Consider the following 23,644-nt stretch of genomic DNA (forward strand, 5'->3'; position numbering starts at 1 on the left):
AATATTTAAGAAAACTTAATATAAGTGATCAATTGAGGAAGTTCCATGGTGATATATAGTAGTTAAAATATTTCCCTATTAACCTGCCGTGTCTCCTTTAAGAGTTGCATAAACTACTACAGTGCTTTCCTGCCGAATTAATCTCCTGTATTCATTTATTCACTTCAAACCCACAAACGGCCTTGGATGTCAGGTATGGATTATGTGGATTATGTATTTGGCCTTAAAACAAAATTAATTATTAGAGCACACTTGCATTTCATAGACTTGTGCAGGGAAAAGGGGGTGGGGGGGGGGGGGGGATTCATTTGTGTGATGGTCACATAGCTGGAGTGTGGAATGTATTAAAAATTTAAGCAGACTTATAACTGACCCAAGGAGGATAATCAGTGGGAATTCTACAACAGACATTCACTGTGAAATAATGAATGCCTTTTTAAGCTATACACCACTGAAAGCCGCGTTAAGCAGTGATTTCAAAAGAGGTTCTGTGAGTGTTGTGACAGTTATTACCAAACAGCAGTTTAAGGGGCTATTTTCTCACTCTTTCCACTCAGTTTAGTTTGTTCTAATGGAGTTATTTCATCATAAGAAACTGTTTAAAAAGGCTTTTATTTGAATAATATCTCTGACAGAATGAAAACAATAATACCCCTCCTTCAACATGTCATAGTACTCAAAAGGAATTTGCAGCCATGGTCCTTTGATGTTTAATGGCTTCATGTAATCCATCACAGCCATCATTTAGCACACATTTGATTTGTTTTAGTCCAAATTGTGTTCTGTTTAGTCCATTCCCCAAGCCATCAAAATTGTACACAATCTGAAGTTAATATTATTACACTTTCAATATTAAATAATGCCTGAAAACATTTACTTTAAAACCAAAACAAAATGTAGGCCTGCTGCTTATCAGAAAAGCCATGTTCTTGTCTGTCTGCCCACTTTGGGGACTTTTGTTGCATTCCTCATGCCCTGTCACCTCTCTGCAGTCTGGTATCAAATGAAGGCAAAATGCCCACCAGAATACAAAAATGTATCACTTTAACCACTGGGCATTTTATATGGAGTTTGAGGGTGAATCAACCAGTAAGATTATGAGTTTTGTAATTTAAAATGTCTTATCTCCAGGGGATAAGATAAAACTGTAATAATCCTGAAGAAAACCTTTATACCCAAAATGCTTGGTATACCTAGTATACCATCTTAGTTTAGTTGGTTAATATGGGAACACTTGCACTAAAAACAAAGTTTAGGCTGATGGGAATGTTATGTTTAAGTTTTGACCTGATAATGGAGCGAAGTGAAAAGTTAGAGGTTAACTAGTCTTGCTTTGCCAGACCATCCACACGCTGCGGAGCGGAGAAGAGTCTGGCATTTCTTTAAACCAATCATAATCGTCATGGGCGGCGCTAAGCTCTGCACGGAGCCATTGTAAAATAGTTGTGCGAGAGAAAACTCAGATTGGACAGATAGTTTAGCTAGCTGTCTGGATTTACCCTGCAGAGATTTGAGGAGCAGTTAACCATAGTCCTCATAAATCCACCGGAGTTTAACATTACAACACAAAGAAAGAGGAAGGAAACGGACATCGGCAAAAATACATGCATCCGGTGGAATTTCCTGCGGCACTGCAGCAATCCCAGAAGTGGAACGTCAAGGATATAAACTAGGGGTTAACAAATATTGTTCATCCTGAGGGGGTTTATTGTGTACCAGATTCATTCACTCAAAACCACACATGTCAACCTTATGGTGGCGCTAGAAGAAAGGTCTTTAGGCTGCATCCTCTGGGGAACATGAATGTCTGTACCAAATGTCATTTCTATCCATAGTTGTTGAGATATTTCAGATTGGATGAAAGTGGTCAAACACCACCTGCCTGGCTAATACAGCATTCTTACATAGGCTATGCTTTAATTAGATAATAATGAGGATAAAACAGGTTGAAACCAAAATTGAGGTGCATGGTATAAAATGATCAACATGCGACTCACCAGTTACAATGTGAATTTACGAGCAATAAATTAAAGCCACTACAAGATACTTTCATTTTGTGTTGATTTTGGCGGCCCCTGTGGACAAAAGCGATAGGGTTTAGCTAGCGTGTGATTTGAATCCTTTCAAATCCCACAAAATCCCGTCTCTCACTTGTTGAATGACCGACCGAGGTTGACTTGTGTTTTCACCCGTCCTCTATCACTGGCCCTTTTACCTTTTTTTGTTCTTCAGTCAAATTTTTTTGTTTTCTTTTTGCTGATCCTGCCCTAGTATTCACCCAAACCACAAAATATAACGTCAAAAATACAATTCTCCTCCTGCTTCCTTTAAACTCATGGCTAACTCACTGCGAAACTTTGCCTAGGAAAATGTAAACATAGGCTCTTCCGGTCTGCGTGCCGTGAATCATTTTGTCTGATTTCGCAGGGAATCGGACCCAGGACAAACATTAAGTCATACGGCCCTGTGCATTCAGGGTGTGTCCAAATCCACTTTTGCTAGTTTGACGGCGGAAAAAAGCGTCCGTGCGCCGGGTGCATCGTTCAAAAGGGTTGTACTTAGTGTCTTCATTAATTCATTGGTGTGTTTTGGGCGTAACATGCAATAAACCAATCAGAGTGTCATCTCCTATTCCCTTTAAAAGCCAGGCACGTTTGTACCTTGGCACATTGCTATTATGATGGAGGATTTGCACCGTAAAATATTTATTTGTAAGTTTCTGCATGTTTGTGTGCTGCTGCACTTCCCTGTGTGTAACCAGCATAATGTATGCGCGCTGTGCGTAAGCCGAGACGCATTTTACTAATTCGCTGTTAAAATAACAATAAAATGCTGCACTATTGACTTTAGACCAGGTTTTTGTTGGTCAATGGCGCGATCACTTCCCGCTGCCTCAAGATAGCAACACGCCAAGAATTCACCTGAACACACCTCCCTTAAAGGTACAGATCCACTTTGGCGACATGACTGAAGCGTGGTGTCGCGACGTCATACATCCATGGTTGATGCTCCACGCCCTTGACCGGCAGCTGATTGGACGAACGCGTGACGTGGGTCTGGCTGCTCGAGAATTCCAACCAAGTGTCATGGCGGCTCGTTGAGAATACGATCTCATATTGTACTAAAATAGTTCACTGAAACGTGTTTCTGAAAACATTTTAAGCGAGAAATAGACCATGCAGTTGCTGAATCTGTCTTCATTTCAGATCGACAAACGTCAGTTTAAAAGATTTTTGTCTACTTCTACTGGATAGTCGCATTCAACGGATTCATTTGCATAAAGATGGGCATCGGCCAGCTTTTTGACGCGCAGCATTTTTTCAAATGCAGCGCCGCCTTCCAGGAATGCTTTGCGTGCACGTTGAAGTCGCTTGACGTCAGCCATAGAAATAGAGTGGGGCGCGACAGAAGCGTTGCATGGACAAATGGATCGCCACTGTAAGACCAGCACGCCCATGGGCGCAAAGACGGGGGCAGGTGCATTTGCTATTTAAACGACGTGGGCACTGGACAGGAAATTGACAACTGCGTCGGTCTTAAACTAGCAAAGACACTTGCGTCGGGCTTTGTGCTGCGCCCGGTGCAAGATAGGGCCCAAAGCCTATCTTCTCACTGGTGGTCTCGTTTTATAATGTCGGTCATATAGAGCTATCAGTATTAAATTGAGACTGTTTCGTGACCAAAAACTCCTTGTAGCTGCTTTACCAATGCAGAAATGTCTTAATGTTAAAAACATGAAAATAGAAAGCAGAAATAGAAAATGAAAACATAATGTAAATTCGAGTTTTATTATTGTATTCTCTTAGAAAAGGAGGCCCAATATTCCTCTAGGGGACCCACAATCCCTTGCTGCTGCCCTGTCAGTTCTGTGTGTACCATTGTGGGTCCAGTCAGCCCAGTGTGTCTCCAAGGGCAGCACGAGACCAATGAAAGACACAGTTTGTTTACAGCCACAGACAGACAGACAGACAAACAGACAGACAGACAGACAGACAGCGTCATACATGAGAGAAACGGTCAGAACACATCACTTCTTCAGCTCACAATACTGCACAGAAACGCCTCTCTCTCTCTCTCTCTCTCTCTCTCTCTCTCTCTCTCTCTCTCTCTCTCTCTCTCTCTCTCTCTCTCTCTCTCTCTCTCTCTCTCTCTCTCTCTCTCTCTCTCTCTCTCTCTCTCTCTCTCTCTCTCTCCGAATAAAACCGACGGTTTCCGCGAATGTGCGAGCTGCCTCCTTGCAAGCAGCCATAATTGGGATTATTCAGGAATAATTCGCCTAATCCAGCCGCGTTGTTTTTTTTTCCAAATCGTGATATCGACAACGTTTGGAGACGTGACATCGCTGGATTTGTCAGAAATGTATTTGTTCTGTCACGCAGGCGTTTTTTTTTATTGTGGACTTTTAAAATGTAGTCCACCTTCGCTGAACAGCAAAACAAAGACTGCATATTAACAGTTCAGGGTAAATACATCGCCCTTTTTTGACTGAAAGATGGGAGAGAGAGACGTATCGAGGCTGTTGTCTGTGTGGACTAATTGTGCTGGTGCCACTAGCCAATGTACATGCCAAGACAATTCATTTAGGGGATGCGCGATCTTTTTTTCCCTCTCTCTAACGTTTGTGGGTGGGTTATTATAAGCATTGTAAATCTGACATCATTTGGATATATATGTGAACAGAACCAGATATGTTTTTTTATCGCGTCTGTTTCTAGCCTTCTGGAAATCTATCTTCGACGTGATGCAACATAAAATCTGTTTTTTTCGGATGATATTCAGACACAAATGAACACATCCCTCTGTATGAGACTGTAAACGGGTGGCGGTGGATGTTTGTTTTTTTATACATATCTCTTAAATGTAGCAGAGTCCTCACCCTGGATTGCTTGATCAGCTGTTGATAATTTTTAGATAGCCTCTGCCGTCTTGTGTTTATTAGGCTATATGTTGCTGAATTCGATTTTCTCGCGATGGATTTATGCATAACAGGTGTTGTTTGAGCCCAAGAGCACAGCACGAGCATGAGGCTTTATTATGTGTTTTTCTCTCGATTTAACAAACGGTGAAACAAAGAGACTGGGATCAATTTTTTTGTTTTTGCCTTGAGAGAAGAGCAGATCCAAAAAAGATGAAGGGATGAAAGGTAGGTTATCATCTCTCTTCCTCTCTCACACACGCACACACACACACGCACACACACACACACACACACACACACACACACACACACACACACACACACATACACACACACACACACACACACACACACACACACACACACACACACACACACACACACTCACACATAGCAGAGGTGATTTTGACACCTGTTTATCTGTTTTTCACTCCAGCCTGTGTCAGGCCTAGCTGACGTTGGCAGTCATCTAATCAGGTGAAATGATATTTGTCAAGGTAGCAGAGGGTTGTTATGTATGGATGAAAATAGGTCCCCAGTTACAGCAGATCATATTGTGTTTTATGGCCTACATAGGCAAGGCCCACCCAGACAAGTACAGCTATGTTTTATTATCACCGTACGCCTATACATGAGTTTTTAGAAGAGGCTGCACCTTGAATTGAATTTTTTTTTTTTTTTATTGAATTTTCATGTTTTTAATCATGTCTTCTTTAAACAAGGCTGACTGTAGGCTCTTTGCTAAAACACTGAGGCCTGTCCATGATAATCACAATGATAACTTGCTCCTCCTGTTGAGTAAAATCCACACACGTAGGCCTATGCTTAAAAAACAACAACAAATGGCTGCCTGCTCTGCCATTATATTCTCCCATTTGTTAAGTGCTGGGAATGGTACAGATTACACCCTCTGCTCTTTAATGGACTGTCACGCACAAACACACGCACAGAGCAGCAGAGAGAAAGCATAAAATGTTCTTTGCTCATTTACAAGATCTCTGTTGGACATGCTCAGTGTTGCTTGTACTGTGTCTGCTCCATCCTGCTGTACACCCCCATGCATTCACTCAAACACCCACACTTGCACAAAGTATGTGAGCTGTTGTATCTTAGCAACGGGCAAGGTAATTACTGAGAGAGCCAAGGAGCTGGCATGCTCTAGAGCTGCTGAGCTGATCCCAGCCTTAGAGAAACAGGAAGGCAAAGATTTCCACTGTGTTGCCCAACACAGCACTTCCATATCCATGCTGCTAAATGTAAGTTTGCTTTGCATTTAGTGGACTGTTTTAGACCTAACCAGCACGTCAGACATCTTGTTTTTCATTCCACAAAATGTGTCTCTGTTCACAGGTGGTGAGGTTGTGGACAAAGAGGAAAGATGAATCTGTCATGTAGAAAAGATCCTTACGGCCTCTCCTTGTAAAGACGAGAGCGCCGTGGGAGACGACGGCTGTAGGAGGATCAGTAGTGTTTATAAAAGGGCCAGGCCGAACCAGGCAGGCTCTCGTGGAAGGTAATAGAATGGCTAACCAGAGCTTTGCCATCGATGGCCCTGGCAGTTTGCTGGCTGTGCTGGCTTCGCAGAGTGGAATGGCAAGAGGCGGCAGCAGCAGCAGCAGCAGCAGCAGTGACGGCAGCGGCAACAGTGGAGGAATATCTGCCACAGATGTGTCTGCCTACTTTAAGCTGGTCTTCTTGGGTTTGATCATCTGTGTGAGCCTCGTCGGCAACCTCTTGGTCTCCCTGCTGGTTCTACGAGACAGGACACTTCACAAGGCCTCCTACTTCTTTCTCCTGGACCTGTGCCTGGCAGATGCAGTCCGCTCGGCCGCCTGCTTCCCCTTTGTGCTGGTTTCCATCCACAACAGCTCGGTCTGGACTTACAGTGCCTTGAGTTGTAAAGTTGTGGCTTTTATGGCTGTGCTGTTTTGTTTTCACGCTGCCTTCATGCTGTTTTGTGTGGCTGTCACCCGCTACCTTGCCATCGCCCACCACCGATTCTACGCCAAGCGCATGACCATCTGGACCTGCGCCGCCATCATTTGCATGGTGTGGACTCTGGCCGTTGCCATGGCGTTCCCACCTGTCTTCGATGTGGGGACATACAAGTTCATCCGTGATGAGGATCAGTGCATTTTTGAACACCGCTACCTGAAGACCAACGACACCCTGGGCTTCATGCTCATGCTGGCTGTGGTAGTCCTGGCCACGCACGGCTTCTACGCCAAGCTGCTGCTGTTTGAGTACCGTCACCGCAAGATGAAACCTGTCCAGCTCGTGCCAGCGATCAGCCAGAACTGGACCTTCCACGGTCCTGGGGCCACAGGTCAGGCTGCAGCTAACTGGATTGCAGGGTTCGGTCGTGGCCCCATGCCACCCACTCTGTTGGGCATCAGGCAAAATTTACACAATCAACACCGGCGGCTGCTCGGGATGGAAGAGGTGAGGTCAGAGAGGAGGCTGGGCAGGATGTTCTACACCATCACCCTGCTCTTCCTGGTCCTCTGGGCTCCTTACATCGTGGCGTGCTTCTGGAGGGTGTTTGTCAAGTCCTGCAGCATCCCTCACAGGTACCTCTCCATCACTGTGTGGATGAGCTTCGCCCAAGCCGGAGTCAACCCCATCTTCTGTCTCCTGCTCAACGAGGACCTGAGGAAAGTGCTGAGAGCTCACCTGCCCACCTACTGGAGGACTAAACAACATCTTCCCCAGGATGAGGCCTACTGCATCATGTGATAAGATATATGAGCTTAATGAAGGGAATGTTTCATGTTTTAAAGGGAGAATTTGGAGAGAAGAAGTGATGTAACGCACCTTGGTTAAGTGTCTGTTTTGTTGTTTTGCACAACAAAATAATTTTTTTTGCCAACAAATGCAGGCACAGCTTATTAAGAATGTTGATATTTGAATACATGTGTCAGGTGCAGAGGTTTGAACAGGGCAGTAGAAAAGCCCTGGTAACACTTAAATGGTTTGTATTTCTGATGATGTACTGTATGATTAATAAATAGGAAAGATCACAACTATCACCGCTCCAACTAAGTGTGACAGATGCCATTTTAAAATAATGTTGCCTTATTTCAATGGGACACGCCCCAGAGCTTTCAGCTGAGAATGAGTTTCTGTGTCACATGAGGCACAAAACAGACACACAGAGGGTTGAAATCCTTGAAAAAATGCGGAATGTGAAAACAAAGTGTTGATCAGAGCGTTACTAACTCTGAAATACATCAAGGAACTTACAGGGTCTGAATGGATTGATAGACCACCCCGGACGCCTTTTCATGTAATTCAAAGGAGACTGCAGAATATCGAATGGACCCAATAACCTTGGATACATTTAAATAGCTGTTGTGAACCCGAGAAGCCCCTAACATGCTTGGTTTTTTGGACTTGATTTAGGGCGTGTCAGGTTTCTTTGTATCATAAAAAAAAATTGCCTGTTTTCCTTCATTTGTAAACTATACATGTTAAGCAGATGACACTATTTTGAAATATGACTTGATTTCATATTGTACAGACTGTACAGGAATGTATATTCCTGCTTGTGTGTTTTTATATAGCATTCATGTGTGTGTGTGTGTGTGTGTGTGTGTGTGTGTGTGTGTGTGTGTGTATGTGTGTGAGAGAGGAAGAGGTAGACAGAGTGGAGAGGAGAGGAGGGAGAAAAATGAGAGAAATAATGATGATAGAATAGGTTCCAGTAATATTGAGTCAATATGAAAGCAGCCTCATCTTGGAGTCTTAAAATCATGCTTCGTATGGAAACGTATCCTTTAAATGGATTTCCATAACTGAACATGTAGTCTGATTTGTTTAAAATGTGAAGTACAGATGGATTATAAAAAAAAAAAGAGGGCCGAATAATAATTTGAAAACATTTGTGCAATGTAAACAGGCCAGAGGATTTAATGACTTGAAAGATGATGTAAATTACGTCGTTTTAAAAAATCATTAGCAAATGAACATTTATTTGCAAATGATGATCTTGGGAATATTTTTAAAGTACTGTTATGCTCTCACCAGAATACAAAAAATGAAAAAATGAAGTGGCACTTAATGGGAAGGAAACTTGAATGTTACCAGGCCCTCTTATAATTCCCTCCCAACATAAATGTCACCATTTGAGTGTCCTGGATCACAGGAAGTTCAAAATCCAAACGTCTTCAGGCTGGACCACAGAGATGTTTGGTGTGTGGAAACCGGCTTAGAGTACATGACGTTGTCTTTCCAAATTAAGATTCATGTAATACAAATGTCAGACCTACAGTATGTTAGGCATAAATATATTTGTGCAGTCAATTTTCTAAATGTGGACACTTGCACAGCATACTGTATTAGCATGCATTCCACTGCATTTCATAGATTCAAGACTGGGGATTACAACTTGTACAGATGTTGATATGGAAAGACAAAGTAAAACGGGAACTGAAGTCCATAATTTTTATGTCTGGCATTCCTTCGCGAGATGATATTCTGTAACTGTACAGTTTAACTGAGGTGGTTCTTTTGCCCACTCATCAATAAAGACTCTACTTTTGATGCATTCTGAGATATGGCCTGCCTGGATGATTGACATTACTGGATCCCTGTGGAGAACACTTAACAGGAAATAGACCACTTAACAGTACAAATTACACCCTATGCTGTGTGCGTTTTAGTTCCTGAACATATATACAACAAAAGTACATTTGTGTATTATAATTAGTCTAGCTTTGTACACTTAACTGCATGAAATGAAAAAGTTTTCTTGACACTTTCCTCTCCACTGAACATTGACCAACAACTGCTATAGAGTCAAAATGGTTTGTGATTTCTTACGGAAGTACCAATCTTTCAAACCTGTGGAGACAGGTGTATAAATACACAAAACACTGAGGAGTTAGAACCAATTAGAATTGTTTTACAAGGCTTGACCTGAACTATGTGGGAACAAAGAAATGTGGTTGAATCTAACAAGTAAGTTTCTTAAGCTTGTGGTCTGATATACTTAAACCTTCCTGCAATAAAAAAAAGTGAAATGATGTAACTTTTTCTAACCATCGCTACGAATGAAATGTACAGGAGAATGGCAAACTCAAATAGAGTAGAGTCATAAAGTCAAGAACATAATTAAGCAGTGTCATACAGCAATACCTATCTAAAGTTCGCTAACATTAGTCACCATAAGCTACTGATCATCATACCAGACCAAGAGAGGCTGTAGCAGCAAAACCTCTGACTGTATTGTATTTATTTCTTATGAATTCAACTTTTAATTTGTCAAAGAAATCTCTTATTTCTACTTTACTAAAGTTACCTAGTCTCGCTTTAAACTATAAAGCAAAAACAAATATATTACGAGGTCCTTCAAATGTGTTATACAAAAGAGGACTCAAGCATAAACGTAGTTCATTTTGTTAACATTTATTCTTAAAACTAGCATTTAATATTGATGCTTTAGCAAATCCATGACCGTCATATAACTCAACAAACAAAATTGGATACAACACAAAAAGACACTGCAACTGAAAAATAACGTCATTGAAAATAACTGCTCCTCTGTACCAGGCTTTTCAAGCGGCAGCTGTGGAATCTTTTGTGTAAACCGAGAAATGGGTTTAAGGCGGTATCCAATCGCTCAATAGACCAGAAAAACAAATTTCATTCTTTAAAACTGACATATGCTTGTGGTACAATATCTGGATGAATAAAAGTTGATTTAACAAGTATCTGGATTCCACTCTAACAGAAGAATAACCACATCTTAAGACATAATAGTGCTGATAATAGAAAGTATTTCCAATGTTGTTGTTAAGGGTTGACTCCTCTGCATTATAAGGAACATAAATCACATAAATACTTCTGAATCTCACACAGATTCCACGTGTATAGCAAACATTATGCAACCAACCAATTATGCTTTTTTACATTATAAAATAAAATGGGAAGTGTGGGGATAATATAATCTCTTAATTAGGGCCTGATTGAAATCCAGCCATCGTATGATTGTGTATTCTCTCGATAAACAATCAGCCTATATTTTGAATCTGAATGAGGTATAATTTTCATTGTCTTTATTTGTGCGCCTAGACTGTGGCTGATGAAAAAGATGTTTCCATAGTGAGCAGTATCAACTGTGAGAACATCCTCTAAATAGTCCAGGTTTAACAGGTTGTATCCGACTATGCCTCTGTCTCACCAGAACTGATGTTGAAGATTCAATCATTTTTAGTTTTCTTTCCAAGATACACCACAACAAAGGCCATCATACTCATTGTGATCCTCGCCGACTGTATGTTCTGAGGATGCAGAGTTGTTGCATTGCCCTAGAGCACTCGGGTTCACCAGAGGAGAGGTTTTGTGTTGCTCTTGGATAGAAATCCTTCTTATCATTATCAACACCTTTCCTGCTTCTCTCAAACAAAGCCTCGTCCTGACCTTCCCAGACTGCAACCATTCATTGTGCTTTACACCCACACAGCCACATTTATACGTCACAATACTTCATCAGCACCAACCTTGAGAGGAAAACAATCTGAAGTCTGAAGGCGCTGCATTTGTGCATTAATTATACTGTACTAATGTGTTTTAACATGAAATTACAGATTCCTATGCACACCAGTGACTTTTTTGTTTCCTGTTTTTTGTTTTGTTTCCACCAATTTTTAGTTCATTATGTATGTCTTTTTCCTGCACTGAGATAGTGCAAATAGTGCGTTGATTGTCATGATACATGAGTCTGACAATATGACAGTAATGTCTCATATTTAGAGCTGATTTGGGGCTAGAAAACTGAAATGTCTACATGTGAAGGAGCTTTAATGTATGGTTGTGTGATCTATCAGTGGTTCCTGAAATGGAAGTCAGGACCCATCAAAGGGTTTCAAGAAGTATTTGAGGGGACACCAGACCCAATTTTTTTTCAGATTTTGCCATTTTTCTTGTGAAATACCAGATACTTTGACTTCTTCGGCCTCTAAAAATCATTCAAATGAAACAAAAATCGGAAAAGGAAAAATCACTCCATGGTTGAACTCAGCCACACTAAGATCATGAGTGGCCACAGGTCGACATTACTTTATTTTAAGTGATCACAGTCTGAAAAGGTTGCAAACCTCCGATAGTTTGTGGATATTTACTGTACTGTGTACCTGCAACTAATTACAGCTTGTTGATGTTAAGAAAATCCTGTGTTACAATATATTTTACCAAAAACATCAATATTGACAGTGTGAGGACATTTAGGGGTTTGATTGTTGGGAGATTTAAAGTCCCATATTATAAAAAATGAGATTTCCATGTATTTTTTTAATTGAAGTGTCATATCAATACTGTAAAAGTATCAAAACGCTCAATCCACAGAGAAATGCACACAGCCCATATTCAGAAACAGTGCCTTTAAACGGGCCGTCAGGACTTCCATACGGTTGTAATGTCACAACTATACTATATAGAGGTAGAAAATACTGCTACAGTCATTCCCCGGAAGCACAGACGCTGAGAGCGCAGATGCGGAAGACCCTGAAACACTGACCAAATTAGAGCAGAATGGTCTTTATAGGGAGGGGGGACTTAAAGAGACAGGCACTAAAACAGAGCGTCTCAGGCAGAGGATGAGTACAGGTATATTCAGACAGACCGTATGAGAAAAATAATGTGTTGAACATTAAAGCATGTAAACATGTCCAAGCAGAAATCCAAAATAAAAATATGAACCTGAAAATTAGCATATGTCCTCTCCAAAGAGATACTTAGACACAAATCGTTGAACAAGACTACACAGTAACGCTTTGGGCTAAACGTTAGCATGCTAACATGCTTTTTCTTGGCAAGATTTGCCCTACGAAGCAGCCTGATTTGTTAAAGTTAGGCACTAACTGCAAGTAGTTAAGGTCAGGATAGTCGATTGGTCAGGGAATAGGACCTGAACAAATTGGGTTTTGTTACCTCGCACGAGCATGGACGCCTGGCCAATCGTAGCGCGCGAATGCTATCGAAGGGCGGGTCTTGCCTAGAACTGCAGTGGGTTCCATAATAACGCCCCACGGTGACAATGCTTACATGCTGATGTTTAGCAGTTTTGCATAACATTTGCTCATAAACTAAAGTATCGGACATTTTGACTTGATGTTTGACCAAGATGTTTCACTCAAAACCACGAACGTGAAACTCCACCAAAGTCAGGAGAATTCATCCTCTGGGGAACATGACTGTCTGAAATATCTCAAAAACTGTTGGCTGTATTGGCATGACATTGTTTAGACTGATCCAAAGTGATGGACCAACAGACCGACCGTCATTGCCATCCATAGAGCCACGCCTAAAACCATAATTATCAATGTGATTATTATGAATGATGTCCACATAGGCAATGGAACTGAATGTTTTTTTCTCAGTTAGAACACTGAAAATGTCAAATATTATTGAACCTTTAAGACCATATACTTTCACAATTTCAAAACCAAAAATTCCACATCTTATCGCATAACACAAATGCAACAGTACATTTACACAACTTTTAGTCATTGATGTAGGGGGAATCCTGTGTAGATCTTGAAGACCCACACAATGACTAACACTCTCCTACACTGTAGGTTTGACCACCCTACTACATGAAGCTGCTATTACCATTTCCTTTTGTTTCAAACATATTTAGTTAAAAAAACCAAACAAAGACTGCTGACAGTTACAGTAGTTTATTCTGTATGTGCATTAAATAAATTATATGAATATGAAACACACACACACACACACACACACACACACACACACACACACACACACACACACACACACACACACACACACACACACACACACACACACACACACACACACACACATTCTGAGTTCAATGTCATGCACATGGTCTTAAATGCAAACAGGCAATTGCAGAACTGAAAGCAAATAAGACGGTATTACTACACTTGTTTACACTGCTTGAGTTAACAGTTACATAAATAGTGAACTAGATCTATGCCACAGGGACTATCAGTGTGATAAGAGTTGGACCTGTTTTCTCTGGAAGATTACGTTTCAATTCAGAGGTAAGCCATGACACATGCATGGGTGTAGTGTTCTTTTTTTCTTTGTTAAAATGCAATTTCTCAGATGCAACTGTAGACACACACACACACACACACACACACACACACACACACACACACACACACACACACTATCTGATTGCACTTGAGTTATCATTACATTAAACGTTTAATGAGGCCTGTTACATTCCAGTGAAAATCTACAGACTTGTTATAGGACGGTTAAGGAGCGACAGGGCCGTTTGTATGGAGTGGATGGAAGCGTTTGTGGATCAGTCACTTTTGCTCCCGCCTCCAGATGATGACCATGCCGGTGGAATCGGCGGATGCCAGTAAACTCTCGTCACAGTTGAAGCTGACATCCAGCACTGGTCCCCCGTGACCCTGTAACTTGTTCACTATTGCCTTGGTATTGCGTTCTACGTCGAAGAAGTAGACACAGGCATCCTCGCTGCCAGTCACTGTGTCGGAGGGAAAATCAAAAAGGTCAAGAAGTTAAAGGGTGAAGAGAAAATACAAGGACAACTAGATAAATAAATGATGAATGGCTTATACACATAACAATACTATAACATAATATAACAATTCATTTTGAATTTGAAAATGGGTATCTCAGTAGTTTACACTGCTCCTAAACAATCTCAAGAGACAGTATTAAAATCACTTGTAAGCACACAAAAAATGTAAAATAATGTAAGCAACCATGTTGCAAAACCTCAGTGGCTGAAAGGAAATTACAACACGTCCCTAACTGAAGATTCTTAAGGGTATATTTATGAGTGAGATGCTTCTGGTAATTGGAGACACAAACCTGATAATTTAAACACAGACAAGCCTTGAATGAAATGAACTGTTGATTGTTAGGAAATAATAAAAGGTGAGGAAAGTAAAAAAAAAAAAAAAAAAAAGGTGAAGCTCTGAGGTAGAGTGGTGTTAAATATTACGCAAACAGCATGCTGTATAACTTTAAACAATTGATTATATGCTGAAATTCTACAGCCTTTTGGTAGATGAATGGTTTTACAAAGCCGATATAATTTACTCAAAAATACATTACAAAAAGGTAGGTTATTTGCTGAACAGGTTGCTATTTTGGTTTTTCTTTTAATCCAAAAGCATCTCTTTTTCACACTATATAGCCTGCAGCATACTGTATAATGAACTGTGGTCTAATTTTCTATTCTAATATCACAGCAGGAACACAGAGAGACTTCTTACCCACACAGGCCCCCTGTCTGAAAGACATGAGGGGGCAGAAGATGCTATGAACGTGCTGGGAACCATGCTGGATAGGGAAGCTCCTCTTTAGCTGTAGAGTACCATCATTGTCCACCACCCTGCCATCAAAGTAAATACATATTCACATACAGTACATGCTACACCGATGAAGATGGCTGTAAATTATATCTCAGCACAGCGGAGACAAAACTAGGGATGCAACGATTATAGATTTTGTTGGTACGATTATCTGAGGAATAATCACGGTTTCACGATTATTATGCATTATTTAATATCACAACACTACTAATGTATAAATTCATAGGAATACTATATTTTAATGTGCTATTTATTGCCTTTTGAAACAGAAATATCAGTAACAGTTTTGAATGTTATGAAAACGATTAGGCTATATGATCAATCATCAACCTTCTTATGTAAATGTCTTTGTCCTTCTTGAGAAGAAGTTGGCCCTTTTTGGGTGCCCTATACAAAACAAGTTTGTACAGGGCCCCCAAAAAGCTACAAACGGCCCTGCTTGCTGGTGAGTCTAAAAGTTGGAGGAGCTGCCGGACATGCAGCATGTTGCCAAGGACGAAATGTGATGGGAGAGATATCTTTTTCCAAACCGAATGTGGAAATGACTCAAGCAGTAACAAATTTTATCGCAAAAAGATAGGATGTACCTCAGTACGATGATGGCTTTGATAAATACACGGGATAAGCGGTACAACATGCCCTCCTGCACATATTTAAGCCAGGTCGCCATACCGGAGATGCACAAAAAATGTTTTTGACGCTGCTATAACTGAAGTGGTCAAGCCGTAGGATCACTATGGCTGACAGTGCCATACTCATTGTGCACATTTACATATTTAAAGACTGTCCAGTAAAGTTCACAGACCGTGTTTAAAAAAAAGTTAATTTCTGCAATCTGCACTTTTTTTTGATTTGTTACTGACGTTTATATTATGTTTACACCAGGCTTATTTGTCAGTGCTTTATGTTGACATTACATGTTTACGAGACGTTCAACAAATCACTGTGATTGAAGTAGTTTATAAATAAATAAATAAATAATAATAATAATAATAATACGTCATTCATATAAACTCTGCAATGATTCATTGTTTGTCTTCGTTGAATAATACAGCAGATAAAGAGCTTAAAAATAATCACAAAAAAGATCGCAATTAGATTATTTTCCAACATTGTTCAGCCCTAAGCCTTATGTACCATAGGGGATGAAGATGAGAAAGTAAGTCACGTTAAGTGGTAACGTCACTTACATGATTTGAGCCGTTGCAGAGTTTTGACTCTTAACGTAACGCTTTAACGTTACCGTCAGTTCACTGACTGTAAATGCAACTGAAAAGCTACCGTTAACATTTGTCAGGCTAACGCTAGCTAACTGGTAACGTTAACAAGCTAACAAACAATTAACAACAACGTTAAACAATAAAGTCCCTAGCAAGCTTACCAACTTGGGTTTAATTCCCCCGTTGCAGATGCAGCTGTCATGAGGTCAGGGGCTGGTTCTGCTCTGCGTTTTACTGGTGTTTTTTTTACTTGATGTAACATTAAGAATTTGCAGCATTATCCCAACACGGGACACCATTGTACATCACTCTGACAGTCAATACTCGCTGTGACCGGCGTCTGATTTCAAATGTCTAACTATGTGCCGTGTGTGTGTGTGTGTGTGTGTGTGTGTGTGTGTGTGTGTGTGTGTGTGTGTGTGTGAGAGTGTGTGAGTGTGTGCGCGTGCGAGCGTTTATAATGTGAAGGAGGTTTAATAAGAACTAAACAATCTGCTACACATTACGTGCAGTCAGTTAACACTCGGTGTAGCGGAGCCTTCGTGACTAATTAACCGTGACGTTTTAAAGCACGGTTAATAGTGAAATCGGTTAATCGCTGCATCCCTAGACAAAACTGCCCGTTAATAAACAGTGACGTGCCCTTAGAGACTCACCTGTACAACAGCAGCTTATTGACACAGGCGTTGATCAGCAGGGAGGGGTCTCTGGCCTCTCGGCTAATCCAGGACCGGGCAGAGATGCTGCAGATGGAGCTGCCTTCACTCACCACCAGACGCTTGGCTTTGGTCAGCTTCCCTGTGGGGAAGAGACAACATTCAGTGCATGATTCAAACACTAAACTATAATTTGTGATTCAGTCACTGCACACTTTGCCCTCTGCCAAATGGAAATGCTGTGAGTGTACCTGTGGCCATGTCAAAGAGGAAGGAAAAGATGCTCCCCCTGTCATCACCAGCCCAAAGGATCCTCCCTGGAGCATCAAAGGAAAGAGACAGCACGCGGCCTGTCAGCTTACTGGAGCCCCCCTTCACCTTCTTCCCAGTGGAGATGTTCACCACCTGCAGGTGGTGCTTGCTGTTTCCCACCTGCAACACAGAACTAGGAGTGAGGACCTTCATTATTTATATCCACAAGGCAGCACTAATGAACTGACTGGGGAAAGCACTGGTTGTAGTGTTGGGGCTGGTGCAGTGACTAGACTAGTGAAAACCAGCACAGGTTGATCTTTGTAAAATATATAATATTTCTTTGGAGGTTTAACACTGTGTAATCCAACAGAAAGCTAATGTTGTCTTGTGTTCAGGCAGATGAGACCAACACAGGGATGCTCTGACAGACAGACCAGTTAAACCTGTTCAAACCAGAAAAACACGTTTCTTCCTCTCATAATGTTGTTGCTTGTTGTTGGTACTGACTGTCGGTTAAAAACAAATATCCATTTCCCTCATGTGCTGTTTAATGAGCCGTAAATGGACACTGCTGTGCACAACTCTGCTTTCATTTAACATTCTGCTCATCAATTCAAGTATTTGCCAGTGAAAAAGCAGAGTAAAAACAAAACGACCCAGGACATTTACCACTTTTGTTTTGGTAACATAAGATGATATTCAATTTAAAAATTGTAATTAATGTCAGCACGGTGTAAATAAGCATTCAGTTATTGGGAATGAGATAATAAGCTACTCTTGAGAGGATTTGTCTCTGCATGCGTTATTGTTTTATGAATCTACGTTATCCACAAAAATGAGTCAGCGTTCCGTGTAAAATAAGATGCATGATGATTAATTAGTTCTACACGGATTTGCTGAGCAGGAAGGAGAGAAGAAACGGATCTGCTCGTGCGTGAAGTGAAAGCGCACGAGCAGATCATATCATAATACGATTTCACATTGTAATATTTTTATTTTTAATCTTTTGCATGTTTGTGTGCTGCTGAAGGCTCGACACAACATGAAACTTTGCTCGAAGTATGACCAGGGACTCGTCACCTTAACGAAAGCATTGACAACATTGTTTGTGTACACAGAGTTTACTAAAAAGAAAGGTTTTGAGCAACTCACGTTAGCAGTTGTTGTTTACACTATCCGCCATTTTCCCAGTCAAAAATAGGCGATCTCCGAATGCGAATGAACGGACTCCATAGGAGGAAATGTCATTCCTATATGAGGCTCCTTTTTCAACTACAAGGTCAATACTGTGTTTCACTAACGAAAAAACAACAAATTATCCGTGCATTTATATGGAACTAAGCTTTAGGAGCTTTCCATCTTTACTCTCCTCCCTCGACTATTTTTGACTGGCTCGATAGACGGAAGAACAGCTACAGTGACTTGCTTAAAACCTTTTTTAGTAAACTGTGTACACAAGCAATGTTGTCAATGCTTTTGTTAAGGTGTAGAGCCCCTGGTCATACTTCGAGCAAAGTTTCATGTTGTGTCGAGCCTTCTTAGTGTTTTAAAAATAGCTATTTTGAGGCTAGCATAAAAGTGCCCCTAGCACTCCCATTCAAAAGGCCATTTGACCGAAAAACGAAAATACGGTAAATATTAAAAGTGTCGATTTCGTCCTAAATATGCTTTTAAACGTTAAAAGTTTGACTCGGATACGTTCACAAAAAGACCCTAGGTTGCATTTTGGCGAGAGTTACGCTATAATAATGCGCTGTTAGACCAGGTTTTTGTTGGTCAATGGCGCGATCACTTCCCGCTGCCTCAAGATAGCAAGACGCCAAGAAATCACCTGAACACACCTCTCTGTAAGACCAGCACGCCCATGGGCGCACAGATGGGCGCAGGTGCATTTGCTATTTAAACGACGTGGGCGCTGGATGGTCTTAAAATAGCAGACACTTGAGTCAGGCTTTGCGCCACGCTGCGCCGGGTGCAAGATAGGGCCCACGGTGTTCAAAGTTGGCCCCTCCTCACCAGCTCAGAGCCAGAGAGAGAGAGAGAGAGAGAATGCACCGGTGGTCGAGTGAGCTAGAGAGTGAATAAAGAGAGGGAGCGCCGAACAAAGCAGTGAATCAGTGGAATAAAACAATCTTTTCTCATTATCTCGCAGCGGTTACGTTCTAAAGAGCACAAATAAACACACACACACACACCTCCATGGGAAGGTGCCACATTGTCGGATTATGAGTGAATGCAGAGCTTCATCCTGTCTGTTTCTGTGTCAGTGTCAGTTGTGTGTCGGTATGAGACGCGAGAGGCAAAGCAGCGGTTGGAAATTAGAATGCTGTTATTGGCTGGGGGTTACACACCCACGTGGGGCCCAAAGGCTCTTTGTTGACACCTCCAAACGTCCCGCACTCAGCAAAATAAATAAAAAAAGAGAAAATACAGGCAGAGGGCAGGGTCTCTGCAGATACAGACACCACCACGCACTAGTAAGTCATGAGTGATGATTGAGAGGGATTACTTTTGTCAAGTCTATACATTGTTTTTTGAGGAAAACCATTGCATAGGATACCTTAGGTTCTCAGGTGTTTTTCAATGCCATGTAACTGAGTACAAATCCCTTGTGCAAGTTTTTGTCCCACTAGGGAATTAGTACAGGGGCATAGAAAAAGACTTACCACAGTAAGGTTGTTATTCATCGGCTGGAAGGTGCAGCAGAGCAACTCGCTGGATTCTGGGTCTCTGACTTCTCGGATGCACCGGCCATCTCCCGTGTTCCAGATACGCAGAGTCCCATCTAGTGATGTCGACACAATGATGTCATTGCTCAGAGACCAAGCAAAGTCTGTGACAGGACCTCCGTGACCTTTCAGTGTCACCTTAACACTGGGAGGAGAGGGGGACAACGTCATGATGGACAGGGTGCCATCCAGGGAGCAGCAAGCAAGGAGGTGCTTGTCATCATTGGCAAACTGCAACCGTGGGACTAAAAGAACAAGGAGGGGGGGGGGAGACAGTGAAATAAACGTTGAAGCTTAATGTATACAAATGAATTATTTAAAAGAAGAATAAGTTAAACAAAATGTTTTACTTACCAGCAGAGTCTACATGTTGGTCAAATATGTGGTGCATGCCAGCAAAAGCATAATTTTCACTCAAAGTTGTGTCCCCTGCCATGGCACGACTGGCCTCTGCCACTGAGGTGGGCACCAAACTGCCTGGAGGCCTGCAGCCAGAAAAAAAAGCCCACTATGTAAGCATATAATAATTACAACACACCTCACAACCCTTTCGTACTGATGACAACTCAATATAAGTGATCTGATCATTACTCAGTGCAACCAAACCAGAATTACAGCCATCAAATCCAACAAAACGCAATGGCTCAAAGCAGAAATGAATCAAAGAAAATTCAATTTCTGAAGGTGATAAGACAAGAAGTTGAATGCAAGTTGAGGAATGCTGTGGGTAGCGTTTTTCTGGGTACCTCTCATCATAAACGGCTCTGTTCATCTGGGCCTGTAGCTGGTAGGAGCCTCTGCTGACAGAGCGGCGGTGACCACGAGCCCCTTGGGTGCGGGGGTCCTCCTCGAAGTCCTGAGGAGAGGAGAGGAGAGGGAGGGGAGTCGGAGAGGAAGACAGAACCTCGTAGGAGTGAGTGCAAGTAAAGACAGAACTTACTTGTGACCACAAATAATCCTAAAATAACCATCAATAATTCTTGAAAACATATTGAAATTGCCATGCATTTTAAGTATTGCCAATATAGATGGTCACTGCCAGCCGTTTCAACCGAGCTGCTCAGCTTAATATGTATGGGCAACCAAACGGGTTGCTTGGCTATGCAGCTAATTGATGAATGGCTCTCATATGTTGTATCCTATATTTTCTTTCCAACTCTCAGATATTTTTATATCTCATTTTCCAAATTAGTACAGACACCCCTCCCCCTCCTATTCTTTCTCTTATATGTTCCCCTCCCTTTCAGTTTATTTGGGTCTGACCTCCATGCGGTCCAGTGTGGTGCGGGAGCTGCGCACACTGCTGGCCCTGAAGCTGCTCTGCTCAGACAGGGGCCCGTAGCGCAGGGCCAGCAGCTGACTGCGCAGCTTCAGGTACTGCCTGCGCAGCCCCGGCTCAAAGCCACACTTGGCGTTCTCTCTGAGCAGCTGGCTGCGTCTGCGGATGTACTGAGTTCGGAACTGTGGGAACGTAGGCGTGCGGTAAGCATTGTACCTGGGGAGAAAAAGAAGTGACACAGCACACACAATAACTTACAAGTGATCCATAAGCAATTACACGTCTGAATAGCTTCTTCATCAGTTTAGACTATTAAAAGCCTAATGCATGATTGAGTCTCACCTTGCATCCACTGCCAAAACCTGCTGCCAAACTGCTGCCATTCCACAAGCACTCTGGGTAGAAAGGAAGCCACTGCCAGGGCAGATTCCTGTCAATATACACAACACTCAGTTCATATTGTTTAGCTACTTTAACTAATAAACTTTACATTGAATGCCACTGTGTGAGAATACAGCTTTGCTAACGTGAGTGTCACCCCACACCCTACCATCCGTACAGCGTTGAATCAGGTGATGATGCAGAATCTATTGGCACTACAGATTGATATCGAGCTATTATTTGCTACGTGAGTTTGATACCAGAACATAATTGCTGAAGTGTACTAAAATAGTCACATGCAGCTAAAGAATAAATGGGCTGTGCCTGTTTTAGCATGCGGATAGGAAGTAACACCAAAAGCAGGCCAGCTGACAGCTAACGTCGCAAAGCTAACCAACGTTAGCTAGCAATTAGCAAGTTAGCCACAACATTATATGTCCTCGCATAAAAATCTGTTTTCCACTCATTCTTCAATGTACATAGATAGTCTACCAGTTAGCAGGTTTATACAGAGTTTGAGACATTGCATTTTTATAACAAAGCACAGAAACACGGAGGAATACGTGTGGAAACGGCTCACCTTCCTTAGCTTTTCTCCATCGCTGCTTTTACTGTCAACTCACATGACACGGTGTCCAGCCTACTGATGTGGAGCTACATGACGATGATGATGATGATGATGATGATGATGATGATGATGATGATTCACAGCATTTACGTGATGTATTTGATCCAATGTGATGAGGATTAGAGAATGCAAAATATAACGAGCAGAAACAGACACTGCTTGAATTATAACATTCATTGGATAGTAATGACATTTCTTTTTAACACTCACAAGCACAAAGTAGGCCAGTAACAATGTAACATTTACATGTTAGGAGTGGGGCCTTGAGGGACCACAGGCGTCCTCGAGAGACAAAATAATCAATTGGTTAACATCAGCAATATTTTACCAGCCTTTTACTTAATTAAAAGTAGCAACCACAGTGTAAAAATACTGTTATAAGTTAAAGTCCTGCATTGAAAATCTTAATAAAATTATGCAAGTATTAGAATCAATATATAGCCTACTTAAAGTACCAAGAGTAAAAGTACCCATTATGTAAATTGTAAAATAACCCATTTCAGAATAATATATTGATTGATTGAAATGCATTTCGAACATGTAAAAGAAAAGGCCTTACAGAAAATAACAATATTACACAAACTAGAAAGCATAGAGATACCTGAAAAACAAATACTTGATTTTTTTGTTGACATGTCCGAAAAGGACTGGGAAGAAGTATACACTCCCACCCCTTCTCCATAATTCAATATATGTAATATATAAATAATAATATAAGCATTGCAGCTAGTAAAGGTTGGGTTAATTGTAAATACTTTATATATTGCAGGCAGCTTAAGTTATAATAAGTATTAATAATTATAATAATGATGTTGATTTATAGCATATGTTGTATTATTATTCTTTATCTGCTAGTAACTTGTCAAATAAATGTAGTGGAGTATTAAGTACAATATTGGCTTCCAAAATGTAGTGGAGTAATAATAATAATAATAGTAGTAGAAGTATAAGTAGCATAAAATGGAAATACTCAAGTACAAGTACCTCAAGATTGTACTTAAATACAGTACTTTAGTAAATGTACTTCCACAACTGAAAGGTCCACAATGGAAAATGCAGAAGGATGGCAAATTTGATCAACAAAATATTCTCATTTGGGTTTCTGAGGACAAAATCTTAATTCTCTATCAAGTGTCTGATCAACATTTAGAAAAAAAGTGATCCCTGAAATAGTAGCCTATTTTCTTTTTTAAATAATAAAACAAACTCTCATGGTGCCGGTAACATGACTA

At 41.2% G+C, this 23,644-nt stretch overlaps 2 protein-coding genes across 3 annotated transcripts; one reads left to right on the forward strand and one right to left on the reverse strand.

The window, feature by feature from the left end:
• Nucleotides 1–4,175: 4,175 nt before the first annotated feature.
• Nucleotides 4,176–9,472, forward strand: LOC116043521 (probable G-protein coupled receptor 173). 2 transcript variants are annotated; one of them, XM_031290266.2, is made up of 2 exons: nt 4,176–5,143; nt 6,269–9,472. In XM_031290266.2, the coding sequence occupies exon 2, from the start codon at nt 6,440–6,442 to the stop codon at nt 7,652–7,654; it is 1,215 nt and encodes a 404-aa protein (XP_031146126.1). In that variant the 5' UTR covers nt 4,176–5,143; nt 6,269–6,439; the 3' UTR covers nt 7,655–9,472. The 2 variants fall into 2 exon arrangements, with proteins under 2 accessions (XP_031146126.1, XP_031146127.1); XM_031290267.2 differs by lacking the exon at nt 4,176–5,143 and adding an exon at nt 5,287–6,174.
• A 4,110-nt stretch (nt 9,473–13,582) lies between these two features.
• On the reverse strand, nt 13,583–22,515 carry wdr13 (WD repeat domain 13). Its single transcript, XM_031290265.2, has 10 exons — nt 22,365–22,515; nt 21,746–21,833; nt 21,388–21,619; nt 20,871–20,980; nt 20,479–20,609; nt 20,062–20,369; nt 17,392–17,572; nt 17,141–17,282; nt 15,166–15,284; nt 13,583–14,408 (listed from the first exon to the last, which is right to left on the reverse strand). The coding sequence occupies exons 2-10, from the start codon at nt 21,784–21,786 to the stop codon at nt 14,224–14,226; spliced, it is 1,449 nt and encodes a 482-aa protein (XP_031146125.1). The 5' UTR covers nt 21,787–21,833; nt 22,365–22,515; the 3' UTR covers nt 13,583–14,223.
• Nucleotides 22,516–23,644: the final 1,129 nt, after the last annotated feature.

Source organism: Sander lucioperca, chromosome 12, assembly GCF_008315115.2.
Source record: "Sander lucioperca isolate FBNREF2018 chromosome 12, SLUC_FBN_1.2, whole genome shotgun sequence".
Classification (NCBI taxonomy): Eukaryota; Metazoa; Chordata; class Actinopteri; order Perciformes; family Percidae; genus Sander; species Sander lucioperca.